Consider the following 18,065-nt stretch of genomic DNA (forward strand, 5'->3'; position numbering starts at 1 on the left):
TATACATTTGATTTTGAAAATTGAGCATTGTTCTGTGCTTAGCCTAATGATCTCCATGAGTATGATCCTGTAGAATAACCTGAAAACGAAGCATATCTGCTAAATATGTTATTACACTACAAAATAACCAATATTTTAATTGCACTCTGCATCTCCTGAGTCTTGGGATCGCCTCTACTTTTTTTTTCTAATGTAGCCAATTTTTTCTGTTAGTCACTTTAGATTTCTTTCACTCTTCCTAGGATGGAAAAAATAACAAAAATGAATTAGAAAACATTTTTATTATTCTTTTAAGCTACCAAGAGCCATTTTACATATAAACTTCATTATTATTAATATGCTGCTTAGCATCAGACACACTTCTTGATATACAGTAGAAATGTTTTGCTTGGCTCTTTATAATTTTGATAAATTGCATGTGATGTGGGTTGCTTGGATCTTAAGCTCATGATGTCCCAGTATCTGGATTTCCTGTGATGTAATGCAAAAAGACTTATGAATTATTGCATATCCCATTACCCCCTTGATTTTGTTTCCTGTACATATTTTTATATGCAAAAAGCCGTGTTTGTGTATGTAACATGTATAGATGTGTGTATGTACACGTACACAAACATTCAAAACAAAATACACACTTTTATCAGAGAGAGAATGATGGTGGCAGACAGGTGGTGGATGTTATGTTCTCAAAGGCTCTTAGAGATTGCTTTAATATATGTAGTACTGAAGCTTTCCTACTATTAAAAACTGCCATGAGCATAATGTTAAAAAAAAAAACAAAACCAAACAAACAGAAGAAATATATTAATTAACAGTGTATTTAAGTCTATGAAGGCAATGTATGAAAACAAAACAAGTGTGTCTAGTTTACACAGACCTTCAGGAAAAACATATGAATATGGTAATAAATATGATACATAGGCAGTGTGACACTGTCATTCTGCATGTAGTTAACAACGAAAAGAGCACTCTCAGAGGTGTCATTCCTACCCTAATGCTTCTTCTGAACTCCAGTGATCCCCTTGACTGAAGGTTTAGGGGAGGCCATAGTGCTGACAGCCAGTCTTCCTCTAAAACTTAATCCTTCCCTTACTACCCAGTGACAAAGAATGGATTTAGGTAGACTCCGGAGCAACAGGAGCAACTGCTTACATCACCAAGTAATTGTTGGTCTGTATGCAGAAACAAAGTTTAATAATATAGTTCATTTTCATACTGCAAAAGCAATTTGAGTCACCTCGGTGACAAACAAGATGTTTTTCTTTGTTGTTATCAGAAGCCTTTAGTTGCCAACTTAAAAAGATTTTAGAAGTAGCTGACAAAGCAGCTTAAGAAGTTCAGAACAGTATTCACCTGCACTGTGCTGTGTGGATCCTAGCTCTTTGATGAGCTATTGAATTGCATCTAGTATGACAGGCAGTGATAAAATTAATATCATTGACTGTTCTCCTTGTCTGTATGAGCTTTGGGGTAAAACTCAGATTCCTTAAAAACATGGTATGTGACCTGAATCTCTGCTCCAGTTATTGTGTTGCAGCTGATGCTTTATACCGGAAAAAAAACTATTGATGTGAACTGAAAATACTGTTTGATATACACCAATTATCTCTTTTGTCCTTGTTTGTAATCATTTTAATAACAGCCACAGTAGAATACTGGGAAATATGAGAATGACAGAAAATAAGTCATGAAAAAAAAGGTTTATCACAAAAGGAAAGAGTAATTAATTTTAATTTACCTGTCTTCATCATGTAGTTCAATTTGAAAAAGCCAGCCTGTTGTTCTTTCTTCTCCCCGTTGCTTTACAGAGTCAAAAGATGTGAGTAACATTTTCCTCTATTCTTCACCTCAAACAGTAGAAATATTAAAAATCAGAAGGTATTGGCAAGCAAAGAGTCTGACTGGGCAATACAAATGCAGATGCATTTAGGTGCATACTCCAGCACACAGTTGTATCATCTCAACAGATTTACTGCAGATAAGGAAGAAAATAAGTCCATTTTTCTAAAGTGGTTGGGCCGTTCTGTCACTAAGTTGTCTGCGGGTGTCTCCTTACCATCTGAAGGAAAGGAGACAAACAAGATTTTTAATATTTTTTTTTATTTTTCTTTTTTTACATATGATGTCTTTTATTCACATGGCTTCAACTATGTGTCATGTTCCTTATTATGTAATCTGTCATAGCTGGTCATCCTCCAGTAAGTTCATCATGCCTCATATTTTTGGCAGCTCTTCCTGCATAGTCTCACTATCAGTTTTAGCATTGCCCAAAGAGCATCTCTTCTTTCTTCCAGTCTATTTGTGACTTGAACACAGCAAGGATTACGTGAAGAAAGAAATGACATGAGATTACTTACTATCAGATTGTACTCACATTTGAAGACTGTTATCAGAGCTTCTGTTGTCCCAAATCTTTAATATCCTAATTTTTGGTGATTGTGTTCTTTTGTTGGTAAAATGCTATGTGTATCTCTCATATTTTCTCTTGTTCTTTTCTATGTACTTCTTTATCCATTTCTACCTACATTTTAATAGAATATAAACAGATTAAAATAGTGTTATAGTGCCTTATATCAGCACAGAGGTAGAGTCAAATGGGTTTTCCTAGATTGCTCTTTCTGTAAAGTGATCAGATATCAAAAGATTAAGAGGATATTAAACTTGTAATATTTATATACTAACAGAACATAACAAATATAGAAGACATCAGTCTCATAGTACAATAGTGGGTTTCAGTAAGCAATTTAAGAAAATGTATGAGGTGTGGAAAAGCATAGCAAATTATATGTTTCAGGGAGATTAAGCCAGCTCTTCCACAGAGCTACTGATAGTTACTATTCATTGTAATGACAGCAGTCTTCTCTTTTTTTTTAATTTAATTGATGGTCTCTCAACCATCTATAAAAATCCCATTTTTGTGAGAAATGTTTCCCACACACAGACTGGCAATTGTCAGATATGCATAGAAGTTGCTCCTTAGTTGTTTTTTTTTTATCTGAATTCCCAGAGGTACCTCAGTGTAGCATAGCTTTCTTCGCGCTTTCTACAATATATATATCCAACTATTTGGTTTGAGTTATTGAGCTACCACAGGGTCTGCAGTGTCTGGGGCTCCCTGAGTAGGGCCAGGCAGGGCCTCCATAGCTGAACATTAAGTGGGGAGAGGTGCTAGGGGGTCCTCTGCAGTGGTTATAGACATAGGCTGTGTTGCCATGCATGGGGAAAACCACAAGACCCTTTGGAAAATGCCATACACTCACACTTGGGAACCATGAAGGTTGTATCTTATTGCAAATAATGTCTCGGGGCTCTGGTGCACAGTGCACCTCAAATATTTTTTACAGTCTCAGTCAGCACCCCCTCACATAGCACCAACAGCACTAAAACTGTTCTGCCCTTCTCCTACTGTCACCCCAAGCTGAGAAACTAGCAAGTCATAAACGACTTTCTTGAAGAGTTCACCCAGGCTTTGCTAAGTGCTCTCTTTGTATGCATATTGCAATCAAAAATGAAATGCTATACATTAAACATTAAATAAGGAAAATGATACTCATTACAAAGTTTTTACAACTTAAAAGCACCATAATCAAATCCTGATAAAGCTGTAGTAGTAACACATATGTAGGTGTGTTATTGTTTGTGATGCCAATTAAATTACCAGTACTTCTCTGTATAACCCCTGGTATTTCACTGGAGAAAACTTTAGTGTCTTTGAATTGTTTATTCAGAAAATTCAGAATTCAGACAGCTAATTACTCATTAAAGCAATATTTTATTATCAACTTTCAGGCTTTACAAAAGTCACATTTTATACAGTTCATATAATTAGTAGCTCAGAAAGACACATCTGTTTGATAAGGGTATAGGAGACAAAATGCGTCAGCAGTGATTTAGAGGTTAGAAATAAACAGTGCTGTGTGGTAACAAACATAAAAACAAACTTTTTTTGTGGGGGGGAACTTATAATTTTCAATGCAGAAATTATATGTGCAAATGATTTACTTGGCTATTAGCTGAATGAGGGAGGTGCTATGAGAAAACCTTTGAAAGTGCTGATTTTTTTCAACATGTACAAAATGAAATTTCCTGCATACCTAAGCATCTAGTACAAACTTTCAACTTACATGTAATGTATTTTACATAGGCTGTCATTTTGCATGGAAAAGATGGCTTCTTTTTTCCTAAGTACAAAACCACAACCCATTCATAATTAAGTCCCTGAGTTTCTGATTTGCCCATCAGGCAGTTTGTGCACTGTGTGAATCCTGAAGAATGCAAAATAGAAATGAAAGGAAGATGGTCAAAAGCTAAGATCCTGCTTCATAAAAGAGTTTGGTTAACATTAAGCATGTAGGTAGCACTATTGGTTATGCTTTTTAGAGAGTCATGTCTTTATTTTAGGTACCATGTGATTTTAGGACTCTGGAGTTGAACGCCTGAAGCACTTCTGCATGGTTTGAGATCAGTGACTTGCAGTGATGCAGTCTGTGATCTTATAACAGATCATTTACAGACTTCAGTTTTGTAAAATGTTTTATACAAATTGGAAATGGAACACAAATACCACTGACTTATTTTTCTAAGTTCTGATTGGAATTGCTCTGAGCTGGAAGTGGTCTTATATAGCCTTAAGTCAAACCGTAGTCAGTCTTGTAAAATATGCCAAAGAAGAATTGGAGAGATTCTTCTTTTCTTTGAGAGGACCAGGGTTTACAGACCATGAGCTGTGTAAAGATATACTCAGCTTGTGCCTGTTTAGTAGCAGGCCATAAGCAGCCTTCCAAAATGTAATTCTTAACAAGTCAGAAGAAATCATAGTCCTTAAATGTGACATTGTACACGTTTCCTGTTAAATAAGCTTTTAAAAACTTGGGTAGTAAAACTAATTTTTGCAAATTTTCCATGGGAAATGATAAACAATTTAGTCTTCTTGAAGTTGAAATTCTGCTGTTGAAGCATAATATTTGTTAGCGGATTCTAAGCTTTGATGTGTATGGCATGATCTTTTGTATTTCAGTTCTGTGCAGCATATTCAGTGACCATATTAGACTGTTCTATTTTACCTTGAATCTTGGCAGTGAGCACTGAGTTACACCAAGGGATGAGTCCTCCCAGGCTTGTGAATATCTGGGAGCTTTCAACTTGTTTATGAAGGGCTGGATTTTATTTGAAAGTATCCAGTAATTGTGATTGTCTTACTCTACATTTGGATGTGTGGAGGATTCTCAACAGCTTCATAAACTTAACCATACAAAAGCTTCCCTGCTGTTTTCTTCTTTAGAATGTGTAGGATGTATCTGATATAATAGTGCATTGTCTTTGGTTTGGCTTCAAAAAACATAGTAAAATATCTACATATTTACCCATTTTTTTACTCTGTTTCCGTGAATATATACATGCTTTCTTTTAAGACAAAAACAAATCAAACCATATTAAAACCGTATCTGCTTTAAATACACTCCAGAAAACCATTTTAGAAAAAAAATAAAATAAAATAAAAAAATTGCATTTTTAAATAGGAACTATTTTTTTCTTTGAGTTTTATTTTAAATAGTGAAAAGCTTAAAGTTTAAACTTATCTTGAAAGGGAAAGCTGCATTTCTTCCAGTCCAGAGTGGCCTATCATTTGTGGAATGGACGATGGAGTTATTTAGTGGCTGATAGAAAAGATTTTGGAAGTGATAAGAACTTTAAAAAGCCCTCATTTGACAGCAAAGATAACCTGAATAGCTGACTCTTTAATCACAAACTTCTTTGTGTGGCAACTCATATATGAAAGGTAGCTATTAAAAGCAATTAGTACCCATCTCCAGATAAGACATGTTAAGGAATGGGCATGAGGAAAAAAAGGAACAAACGTTCATACCACCCTTCCCACATTTTTCTTTACTTCATCTCTTCCTTTGTTCCAGCAAAGGTAGGAAGGAGTCAGCATCTCCAGTACTGCTGTCTTCTTTACACCAAATCCACTGTCGTTCCAATCAGTGGAAAATTGCTGCTGACTGTAATCACGGAAGTATCAGACCTGCAGCCATTTAAAGGGGAAATCCCTGCTGTTCTCACCTCTCTTATCTGTAGCACTATAAATACGTATTTTGTTTCTTTAATGATGGCAGGGCAGAATTCCTTCCTCATATCTATTCAGTAGTCAGAAGAGCACACTGGGAGAACTGTTGAAATAGTTGAGTCATAATTAAGCTCTTACGCTTACATTTGAAAAACTGGCTGTGGATTCTCTTAAAGAATCAGCAGTTACTTTTTTCAGTTCCTCTCACTCCTTTCCCCCCAGACACTTAATGAGACCAATTTGGTATCAAACAGGTGCTTTGGAATCAGAAGCAAAACTGATCTGTGCATATGTTATCTAAAAGTGAGTACCTTTTAATGACAAACCTAATTGGAATTGACAGTTAATCTTTAAAATTCATAATTCTTGGTGTTTATTTATAGAGCACTTAATTTTATTATTGTTATTTTATCTTTTTGCAAGAGAAGGAAATGCAGCCTGGTTCCTTAGCACAGCCCTGAATATGCCAAAACAAGAAAATGCCACATGGGTCTTAAAAATAATAATTAGAACAATAACTTTTATTGTGCTGGTGAAAATCAGGAGGAATTTGAGCCTGTGCTGTCTGTACAGGCTAGAGTTGCACTTCCAATTGTTTCGTTTGCTGATTGGGAAGTCAAAAGACATTAACTACAATATATAGTGGCATGAGCATAAATATGGTAGCTAGAAGGAGAAAAGAAGAAATCTGTTTAAACATGTGTGACAGTTTCTGAGGACTGTTTAAAAAATATTTCAGAATGCTAATTAGACATTTTTATGAAAACGTATATTTTAACCAACTGTTTCTGCTTTAAAGGCTGACAAAAGGGCATCTGGAGTTGTGCTGTGACCAGCAACATCTGGGACTCCATCTCCAATTGGGTGGGCAGTGGGCTTTGATCATTGCAACATCTGTCCCCTGGGCAGATGCTATCCCAGTTGTTTTTTGAGACAGTGAAGAGTAGCCTGAGGCTTGCTGTAGTTTGTACTATATTTATTGGCACCTCTTTCTTAGTCTCCAAAGATTGTTACAGCAGCACCACACAGCCTTCATTCCAACAAGGTGCAAAGGACCCAGCTAATGCAACCCTTTTTCAAGTGTTATCTCAGGGGACTGTAGACAGGTCAAACCCTCCTGTAAGTACAGGGATGTCAACCTTGCCTTGTCAAGGCATTGTGAGGATCAGCATTTTGAGCCTTGGAAGTCTCCATTACTTAAATAAGGAAGCCATGTAAATAGCGCTGACAGATGAGAAAGTATCTGATTATTTCTGTTTATTAATATACAGAACATGCATGGATCATAGACAGTATGCTTGTATTTACTGATATTAGTGGAGTTTTCTAGAAGATTTCAAGGAGCGGCGAAGGCTGTCAATAAATTAAGAATCTGTCTCTTTTAATATTTCCCCATCAAATACCATGAAAAGCATTTTTGTTGTTGTTTACAGACCAAAATAAAAACTTTGAGGGATTAAGTGGTGAGAATAACATTTATCTAGGTTGGAAAGAGAATGCATTATAACTGCATGAAGCAGATTTTACCCGTGGCCAAAATTTGCTGCTATTAATGAAATATTATTTTCTTGCTGTGCAGCTTGCAGGCCTGGATTCTATAAAGCATTTGCTGGAAACGTAAAGTGCTCCAAGTGCCCTCCACACAGTTCGACCTATGTTGAAGCAACTTCAGTCTGTCAGTGTGAGAAAGGCTACTTCAGAGCTGAGAAGGATCCACCAACTATGGCATGTACCCGTAAGTCTGATCAGTACCGGTGTCTGCAGTTCTGTTGTGTGCTTTATTTATTTTATATTTTTGTATTTTAAAAAAGGACACAAGATTGTCCATTTTATGAAGAAACCTGCTAAAAATTACCAAAAGAGATTTTTAAATCGTATTTTGAGCAGCAAATTTCTATTTAATACTGGTACCCCTAAAAATACTGACATGGTTTATACTTAAATGATTTATTAACTTGTAGTTCTGAGAAGTAATACGAAGTTTGAAATCATTGTCATACAGATAGCAATGTTGAATTTTAATTATCAGAATATATTTTAAAGACCTGAAATATGTGCAACAAGGTCGAAAATAATGAGGAGGCTCATAAACAACAACAACAAAAAAAACCTGATATGGCATAAATTTCTGTCTGCTCAGACCAAAAATAACAATTTAAAAGTACTGTTGCAATAACAAGCAGTGCATAGTCAATTTTTTTGTGTGTCTAAATCATGTAAGAGTAACCGTACTGACAGAAATAGAGTTGAACCTTTTCCCATACAGACGGTATTGTCACCACATGGCACTGTATTGGGTAAATTGGGAATATACCACACAATTTGGATTCATGAAGTTTTAGGCGTTCCGTAGTCCTGAAATCATTACATACACAAAGTTGTTGTCCATCCATTGAATGGAAGTGATTTTTACTATAAAAAAGGACATTTTACAGATCCACGGAGCTTAGCAGAAAGTTGTCTAATCTAACCTTTGAGCATTCAGAGGTGAAGGGTAAGTCCCAGCCTCCAGCTGCTTAAGAGACATAAGGTTCAAAGAAGGACTTCAACCCAACTAACACAATCTGCTGTCAGATCACTCTAGAGCAAAGCATATAGGCCTGTCATTTTTCACAGAGTATGTGATGGGGAAAAGCAGTGTTCTTTCCAGACTTTCCCACAGGAAAATGGGCTTACAAATAATTCCACTCAAATGAGTGCCCTAAGCACAGACCTTGAAAACTTACCTCATATCTAACACATTCCAGACACTCTCGGCAGTTTCATGTTTATGACAGTGGTTTCACTCATACCATCTGCACATGCAGTTCCATCTTGTTTATGTCATTAATTTTTTTATTTACAAAGGGTAGTTCTCTGAAAAATTACTCATACATGCCATAAAGTTTCCCTCATTGTCTATAAGGGCTCAGTTTTAAGCTCAGCTAATCACTACTGTTGGTAAGGCAGGCCAGGTGTATGGGATCCATGTGGCATCAGGGAGTGGGTACTTACAGCACCCCAAATGGGCTCCCTCTTCTCCCCCCCAAAAAAAAAAGACGCAGAGAGCTGCCTTGGCTGAAGACTTCCAGGAAAGACTTTCTGCCAGAACACTCTGTTTCTCTGATGATGCCAGGCAAAACAACCAAGTAAACTGAGGCAAAGAAAACAACCACCAAGTGGTTGTGCCAGTGTCTCATTTTACTTCAGCCTCAGAGAAATAATAAAGGGAACAGTGAACCACATTCAAGTTTCTGCCTTGTTTCTTGTTCAGTGCCACCATGCATTACCTCTTATTCAACCTAGATTGCAAGGTGTCAGTACTTTATTGACTGTAACAGCAGATATATTCATCTCATAACTACAGTGATGATTATTTCACTAATTGTCAGCTCTGCAAATGACTGTAAGCTTCTGACAGGCAGATTGTGCTCTTATCTTCTTTCACATCATCAGTAATGAAGAGTCTGCAGGCCAAATTATTCCCTAAGTGGTATCTTTAGCCCCACTGCTTTCAAATTATGCTCTCAGCTATTAAAATTATGTTTCTGTCATAAATACAACCTCACTGCTTTTGGAGGGTCTGTACAGATGTGACTAATTTAAATTTAATAAACAAGGATACTAGTGATGTATTGAGACAGCATAGAATTTAGCTTGTTTCTTCCAAACTGTCATGCTTGGCTCTAATAAGAGGAGCTGAAAAGTTAAGAAAAAAATAAGCCAACTAAAATTCATGAAGAGAAAGGGCTGTGCAGTAAGAAAATGCATTTTGTACATAACTCTTTCTGGGCAAAATCTGCATGTTTGTTTGTTTGGTTTTTTTTATGTCATCCTGCAAATTTGTATTCTGACATGTTAGTCACATTTTTCTTACGACTTTTCAGTCGAGAGTCATTCTCGAGTCAAACACAGAACTAACTGAATCCTCTTTGAAAACTGCTTCATCTTCAAGAGTTTTGAACCAAGTACATTAATACCTTTTTTCTTAGTTTGCTCCCTAGGTTGTGCAAATCAGTACGTCTAAAGTAGGTCGATCACAGCATTATAGACAGGCTTGGGTTGGAAGGGACCTTAGGGAGCACCCAGTTCCAATGCACTGTCATGTGCAAGGTTGTCACCCACTAGATCAGATGCCCAGATTTTTTTTTCTTCTCTCTGCATTCCTTTGTAGAGTTAGACATTATTCCACACTCCAGTATTTTTTCCTTGGTACTGGAAAACTTGCATAAGCAGCAGTATGGAGATTAAGGACCTTGATTTAAGATACCATGCATTTAAGAGTCTAGCTTCAGGCGTCTGTTTCTTTCAAGCTGAGCTTTGAATTTAATTTTATTAATTCTGCAAAAGTGCATATTGTATGTTTTTCCTAAATTGTAGAGTATTTTATAAGAGCATGTACTTTGTAGAAAAGCGTAATAAAAGGGAAAAAGAAAAGGACATTAGGGTATATTGTTAATTACTTTCTCCTAGCCTTTTTCCATTTGATTGGCACTTTTTATCAATCTCTTGCTGCTATTCTTTATTTTTATTGTATTTCTTTGCCATGTGTGAATGTACTCTATCAGTGATCTCTCTGTACATACAATGAACAACAAATAGCAGCATTATCTAATTCCCAATCTGATTACTGTATACATAAACTCTAACATTTCCCACTATAACATAATTGGATAGATTGATCCATCTTTCCAAGGTCGAAGACAGGCAGACTTATTCAGACCCAGAGACCCAACATATGTCTTTTTTCATGTTATGCTTAAACAGTTTTGCACCAATACCTCTTACGTTCTGTTCAGTAACCACTGCTGCGAACTGTATCCTCTATATTGAAGCTCTTTGAGATCCACCTCTGTTTTCCAGCAGTAAAATCAGGCAACATGCTTGAAGCCTTTGACTCTGCTGCTGCTATTGTTACTTATATGCATGTATTTGGGAACAATTTATCATTATGCTCAGACTTGGAATATTTGTTTGCTGTCACCAGTTCGTATCATGAGGAAATCCTTCCTGCCTGCCTCACTGAGAATGAAAGAATTCTGAAAAGGCAAAACTGTCATACGGCATTCCAAACCAAGTGGCAATACTCATCTACATTGCATATATGTGTGTATGTAAAAAAGCTACTATGAGCACAAGGGACACAGCTGGATGCTGATTCTGGGTATTCTCAGTAAATTATTAATTTCTTCCCCATCTGCTATAAATTTAGTAGTCAAGTAACACCCAATTATTAGAGGTCAGTGGTTGGTAATGGACAGTTTCTACTCAAAAAAGCAGAAGGTGTTTCGTGGACTAGCACTGCCCAGTGTTTAAATACTGCATTGCCTTCACTAGACTCCTGCAGCATTTTCATTGCTCCTCCTTCCTTCCAGAAAGGGCAGGATACACTTCACTGTCATAGAAGGAGAGCATGCACAAAGCAGCTAGATGAGTTGCAAAGCACTGCATGAGGCATAAACTCATCTCTGTAGCTTTTCTGTAAGACATCAGTTCCAGTCTGCTCCACAGAGAGTATAGAGATACTTTTTTCATTATAATTTGTAAATGAAGCAAAAGACATTGCTCACACCCAGACTGTGTTTTATCCAAAAAGTAGAAGAGCTGCCTTTTTTTCCAGTGCTCAACCATCTGAAGTCTGTTTTACTCTTCTGCATAAAATCTTAAGCCACAAAATTTGCTGTTGAGAATAGGACCCATCATTTTTACCAATATGCATGGTTTCCTTAAAAACCATTATAAGGAAATCCCCCAGAGCTTTGCACACAAACGTCTGCAGAAGGGTTATTGCTGCCAAGATTTTTGATGTGTTGAATAATCTTTGTATAATTTATAAATGGTAACAAAGCAATCGGGCCACATTCATAAAAGCCCAGTGACACATAATTTAGCTGAATCTGAGGGCTAGAATTAATTGTTTCTCTTTGTTCCAAGTTCTAAATCTTAGTAAATGATTCACTGCATGTCATTACGGCTTAATATTTGCATGAAATCACAGTTTAACTGGCATAATTTAACAGCAATTAAAAAGCTATTTAATCGTCATGCAAATTGGCATGAGGGGCCTTCAGTATGAAGGGTGTCTGAAGTTTTTTGCAGACGGACAGCCATTACTTTCAGACACCCCTAATGTAATTGATAATGTTCTTCTATTTCATTGTATTGTGAATGTACAATAATTCATGTTTCCTCTTATAACTGAGAATTAAATCCCAAGTTATGAATATAGCAACCTTCACTCTACAGCACACATAAGAAAAAGATAATCTACTATATTGATTCTTCCACAAATACCATCTACACAGAACTACTAATTAAACAAATTAAAATTACTTTAAAAGGGGGGGGGGGGGGAAATGCCCAGATATGCATTAAATCATATGTTTTGGCATACTGGAGCTTCTGAAGTAATATAAAAACTGAGCTGGCCTATTATTGTAGCTGCTGTTTATGTAAGATAAAATTTAAACCAGTTTCAAAACATTGGCTCTGACCCTGTGAGTGATTACACACATGCTTAATTTTGAGTGCATGAGTACTATCAATTATTTTGTGGGGGTTATTGATCAGCTTAAACTCATGCACACACATGAATGTGATTAGGGCTCATCCTCCGTATTCCTGAAACTCCTCGCTGGTTTTAACAATGGGAATTTGTTAAGACCGGTCATTATTTAATTATAGCAATGTCTTCAGAGGAAGCATAATTATGCTCTCTTCTGCACTTAAATACTAAGAACTGAAGCTGAATTTATCTATTCTGGTTTTAGTTTATTCTGGTCAAAGAACTGTTTTCCAGAGTAGCTTCAACTGCCAACGTCAAAGTAATTTTATGAGAAGTTAAGAGATTTGTAAATCTGAGACATTCTCAGATTGTAGAGCCTTGTTTACTACATCAGCATCTTCAAGGCTCTGCCTTGCCTCTGCTTTCCACATCAGTGGAAAATGAAGCAACAATATAAATATTTGCTGTTAACAAATTACATTTAAATATACTTCCATATTACATTACTTCATGTTTCACTATTAGATTTATCACAGTCAAAGGCCTGGAAGGAAGTAGTCAAAATGGTTTGTGACCATAGAAACTGCAAACTACAAAAATAATTTTCATCTGTCGGGTTCCAGAAATATTGATCTTCAGCACAAATGAGGTGCATACCATTCAGCTAATAATTCCTCTCTACTATGAATAATAACTGCTGTTTACTATCAGGGGCTTTCTGTCTTCCTACCGTAAACTCTGTACAGGTAGATTTAAAAATGAGTACATAATTCAAAATATTTTAAATCTTGTTATCCACTGGAAAAAAAAGAAAAAGTTATATAGCAGCTCCAAGTATTTTAATTATCAAATGCTTGTAATCTAATACTTAACTTTCATTTACTTTAGGGCAAAAATCATTTTAATAAAACCATAGCTCCTGTCAAAAAGCAACTAAAACGTACAGCTACAATTCACAGGAAACCCCAGTATTTCTTAGTTCCAATCATCCCTCCCATGCCCTATAAACACATTTTCCTTTTATAAGCATTCCCGCTTTTATACTTTCGCCACATAAATAAAACAGGTAACATCACTTTAAAATTATAAATTTTAAGGAATGGTGACATTTTGTTCTGCAACTTTTGTTGCCTCTTTCCTTCTTTAGTATTGATTCTCACTGAAATATGTAGATATAATAGTATGGATCTTTACCATTGTATAGTATTTAACTAAAATATAAGATGAATAATGTTTTCATTTAAGGTATGATCTGTTTCTGTAGTTTAAGCCATCTTCAAGAAATGAGAAATGGAATAAGTGAATTTACTTCAGTTATAAGTACATATTTAAGAGCTACTCATAAGCTTGATAGAACTTATGAAAGTTTTGATTAATTATTTGGGAGCAGTTGTTACGTTTGTTTCTTTAGTTCTCTGATTGTCTCAAAGTTTCTGTAAAATACCATTATGATATTTCATTTATCTGACTTTCTCAGATTTGACTGACTTTACTGCTCAATTTCTGGGGTGAAATCTACTCTGCAACAATTGGCTTAGATCATTTTCAGGTGTTCTGTATAGTCTTCCGGGCTGCTTGAGAGTTCTTGGTATAATGAAAAGCTCACTTGCAAGTTTAACCATTGTCTCATAGCTATGTCTTAATGGCAGGTTATATAAACGATGAACATTTGTAAAGCAAGCTTGAAGTTTTGAAAGCTCCACTAACTATTGTCTAAACTGTCCTCATGTACTCTGACTTAATCTTGAGATCTGAAGATGCAGTGCTCATTTAACTCAAACAAAATCCAGAAACTGCCAGTTGGGTTTACCACAGTTGGCTTATGTCAAAACCTGCAGCATAAAGCCTTAAGTTTTGTTTTGTGCATAAGTTTTATGGACATTTAGAAACTGTCTTTGAAAACTAGGTGCCTATCGTTTGTGCCCAATACTCTTAACCTGTGACCACCTATCTCTGTTAATGAACAGCAGCAAAGAAACCCAGAAGATAATAGCAGGAAAGAATAGGAAAATAAAATACAAATCTGACACTGCAGGATTAATACAAATAATTTTTCTTCTTGTTCTTATTCCAAAGCTGTTATTTATTTGCTTACTCAACTCTTATAGAACATCAAAGAACATAAGTATTAGAAAAGCCTACCTTACTAGATATAAAATAAGGAAGTAATTTTTCTGGTTAAAGCTCAACCTCAGTATCCCACAAGATCAGCTGATATTTAGTGCGGATTTGTGTTATGAAGCCTAACTTGAATACTCCCAACTAATTTATATGTTGCCTTAAATTATTTCTGAAATCAATTCTAAATCATTCAGATTTTTCAATTTCTTAGAATCTTGCTTGTTTATTCTTTCTGATTAATGTTCAAGGAATTTAATTGTCTAGACAATTTCTAAATTTTCCTTTGAATTCACCATTCAGACATCAGTATTTTAACATACGTTTGTAAATAATTGCCTCAAAATTAATGTAATTCTTTTTGTCTTTCCATCCCCAGCCCCCCATCCCTCCTCTTCCCTCCCCAAAATGAGCAGTTGTCACTTAGACTTTTCTTTGCCTTCTGTGCAGGGCCACCTTCTGCTCCCAGGAATGTGATATTTAACATCAATGAAACAGCTCTCATGTTGGAATGGAGCCCACCAAGTGATACCGGAGGAAGAAAAGATCTCACTTACAGTGTCATCTGTAAGAAATGTGGGTCAGATGCCAGCCAGTGTGAAATATGTGGGGGAGGAATCCGCTTCATCCCCAGGCACACAGGTCTCATCAACTCCTCCGTGACAGTGCTGGACTTTGTGTCACATGCAAACTACACCTTTGAAATCGAGGCCACAAATGGTGTCTCGGAGCTGAGTTTCTCTCCCAAGCAGTTCACAGCTATCACAGTCACCACAGACCAAGATGGTAAGTTGCTATGTTGCATGTCTGCGACTCTGTCCCTGTCAACCATGCATATATTAGGGATATCATTCTGATTTTTCCAAGTCTGGGTCAGCGAGTTTGATGCTTTGCAGGTTGCAACATGCTTTAATGTGTGACAGGTTTCAGTTTATGTTGATGAGGGTACTAAATCTTTTTGTCAGTTGGCCCTTGACCCCATTACACAGAACATAAAATCACATCTTCTTGTTTAAAGCATCTTTCTGTATAAACTGAGTGCATGTTTTACCTGAATCTTCTAGTGGTTTGTCACAACTGGAGTCTGTGTCTGATGCTTTTCAAAGTCTTTCCATACGATACCAGTTTTGAAAGACTAAAGCACCACTTTATCCATCAACTTACAATTTGTAGGTAAAATGAAAGCAAACTTCCCTTAGGATCCACGTTTCATAGTACAGGTACAGTGTGCTTCACTGTAAGATACTCAGACATCTGTATGAGACGTTTTCTTAGTTGAAGTAACCTAAAAAAATTTGTGTTCCTTTAATTATCCCTTTTGTATTTATTGTTTCTGAGCTTCCCTCCCCCTCCATTTCAGTTCAAATTCATGTTGAAGACAGTCCTTTATGAAAAACCTGTGAAGTAACAAGAGTTCTGTAGTTAATTTCTACAACTATTTCCTCTTCCATCTATAGAAAAAATTTCTATGCAAGCAAAAAGCAGTGTTAGGTTACCATCAAAGAGTTCTATATGACAGTGTTATCTTCTGTCTTGTGCTACTATAGATCAGAAGGTTATTTCAGAATTATCTCTTGCTGACATTTGTTCCAGAAATATTTTTTACCTACTGTGCAGTGACATTGCAACTGTAGCTGAAGTGTTAAATGTAGGACAGGAATTGAATTGGCCAAATGGGGGATTGGAGTGTCAGGCCTTTGGAAATAGAAAAGTATTTACAAAAACTGCTGATGTTGAGGAGGATCCTGTTTTGTAGGAAGGCCTTGTGTTCTTTCATTGATTGATCAGCCTAGCAAAAATCTGCTTACCTTTGTATCTGGAACAAGTAGTTTTGTTGATGAGTAAGTAATGACTTCTTTGCCTTTGGGCATACCAAAATTAACAGCTTGCTGTGACGATGGTGATGATGATAATCACAACGATGGTAATTCTAATAATATTCTGGAAAATGGATTGGGAAAGCCATGAAAACTACTCACTCACCCTTAATGTGATGATAGTAACAGAACAGCCGATTAAATAAGAAGCTTAATGATATGTGCCTGGCAGTGAGAATTGTCTTAAGCTCTTAGACTACGTATCACATTATGAAACTTTGTTTCCTTTTTTATTAGATAAAAAAACGTGATGCGAGAAAATCCCCCTATTTTGGAAGTTTTGTTACATGATAATAAACACAAGTCACTAAGCATGCACAGCTGGAGGTCACCAGAGATACGGTTTATTTTTAAAGTGGATAACAGCCATATGAACGTACTTTGTGAATTATATTTAAGCAGTGGGCTTTTTGCTGATGTCTGTTTCTGGTTTAAGGATATAGATTTTCACTGCAGTGTTCTTAAAAAAGAAATAAGACCAATGTGTTGATAATATGTGACACACTGACAGTAAACACTAGAGTGTAAGCTGCTTGCATGCCCTTCAATAATTCTTACAATGCGAAAAAAAAAAGCTGTTGAAAGTGCTTCAGAGAATTTAAGACTAGATTTCCAAAATATCAGTTGGTTTATTTGGATATAAAAAGACAGCTTTGCAGGAGGAAGCGCTGTAATAAATGATATAGAGGCATCTATAAAATGTAGTTATAAGATAAAATCATTTTGGTAGGCTTAGAAACTCTCTTACTGCATTAAATCATAAAACTGTCAAGTACGTATTTAGATGGAAAAGAGAGGAAGGTACTGTCATGATAAAAGAGACTTTGGAAGAAAATTAATATAGGTTTGGTTTGTGGAAATTGAGAGACATCTTTTGTGAGTTTAGTTCATTGTGAATAAGAAGTGGTAGTATGGAGAAAGTTGGGGTATCTGACCTAAGGAAACTAAACTGTAGATCTAAAGCTTCATAGCATTGCAAACATTTTATTAATGTTTTTTAAATCATGCTAATGTTCTTTGATAAAAGGATTTTTGACCTTTTTGGTTTCTCTTGGAAGCCAGAATTAGTAAACAACTTAGAATTTTATTCTCGCTTTATTTACCAAATTTACTAAACGGTCCTTATATATAAAATATTTTCCATCTGTAACATCAAACAGTTGTCTCACTGTTGCAGTCTTTCCTTGTAACCTTAATAATCCTGAAATGGGCACTACTTATTGCCAGATGCTGTTTAATCATGCATATGTTGATATAAGCAAAAGATCCAAGGTTAAAGATATGGAGTGATAGCAAGTCAAAAACATCCTAATGTGGGCAAGGACTGAATTGCCGAAAGTCCAAATTTAGAACAATTTTTCCTTTCTGATGTGTCTAATTTAAAAAAAAATAAAAATAATAAAAAAAATCTGTATTTATAATAACTTTTTCTTAGACAACATGTTTATTTTCTGTTCATGTCTTATTTTTGTATGTATTTTATACGTTATTTTATTTATTTATTTATTTATTTATTTGC

General features: G+C 35.8%; 1 protein-coding gene across 9 annotated transcripts in view; it reads left to right on the forward strand.

Moving 5' to 3' along the window:
- The window catches only part of LOC107321707 (ephrin type-A receptor 6), a 438,244-nt gene that overhangs the window by 215,559 nt on the left and 204,620 nt on the right, over positions 1-18,065 (forward strand). For 8 of the 9 annotated variants that reach the window (XR_014938440.1, XR_014938441.1, XM_015878874.3 and 5 more), the window contains exons 4-5: positions 7,647-7,802; positions 15,120-15,455. Coding sequence is in view for 7 of the 9 variants with exons in the window: in XM_015878874.3 (XP_015734360.2) it covers positions 7,647-7,802; positions 15,120-15,455 (492 nt within the window). In the remaining 2 variants the exon portion in view is untranslated. The remainder of the gene's footprint in view (positions 1-7,646; positions 7,803-15,119; positions 15,456-18,065) is intronic. The other variant, XM_085526392.1, reaches the window with a different exon arrangement.

The sequence above is a fragment of the Coturnix japonica genome, chromosome 1 (genome assembly GCF_054131305.1).
Source record: "Coturnix japonica strain WE chromosome 1, WE-NBRP24, whole genome shotgun sequence".
In the NCBI taxonomy this organism is placed as follows: Eukaryota; Metazoa; Chordata; class Aves; order Galliformes; family Phasianidae; genus Coturnix; species Coturnix japonica.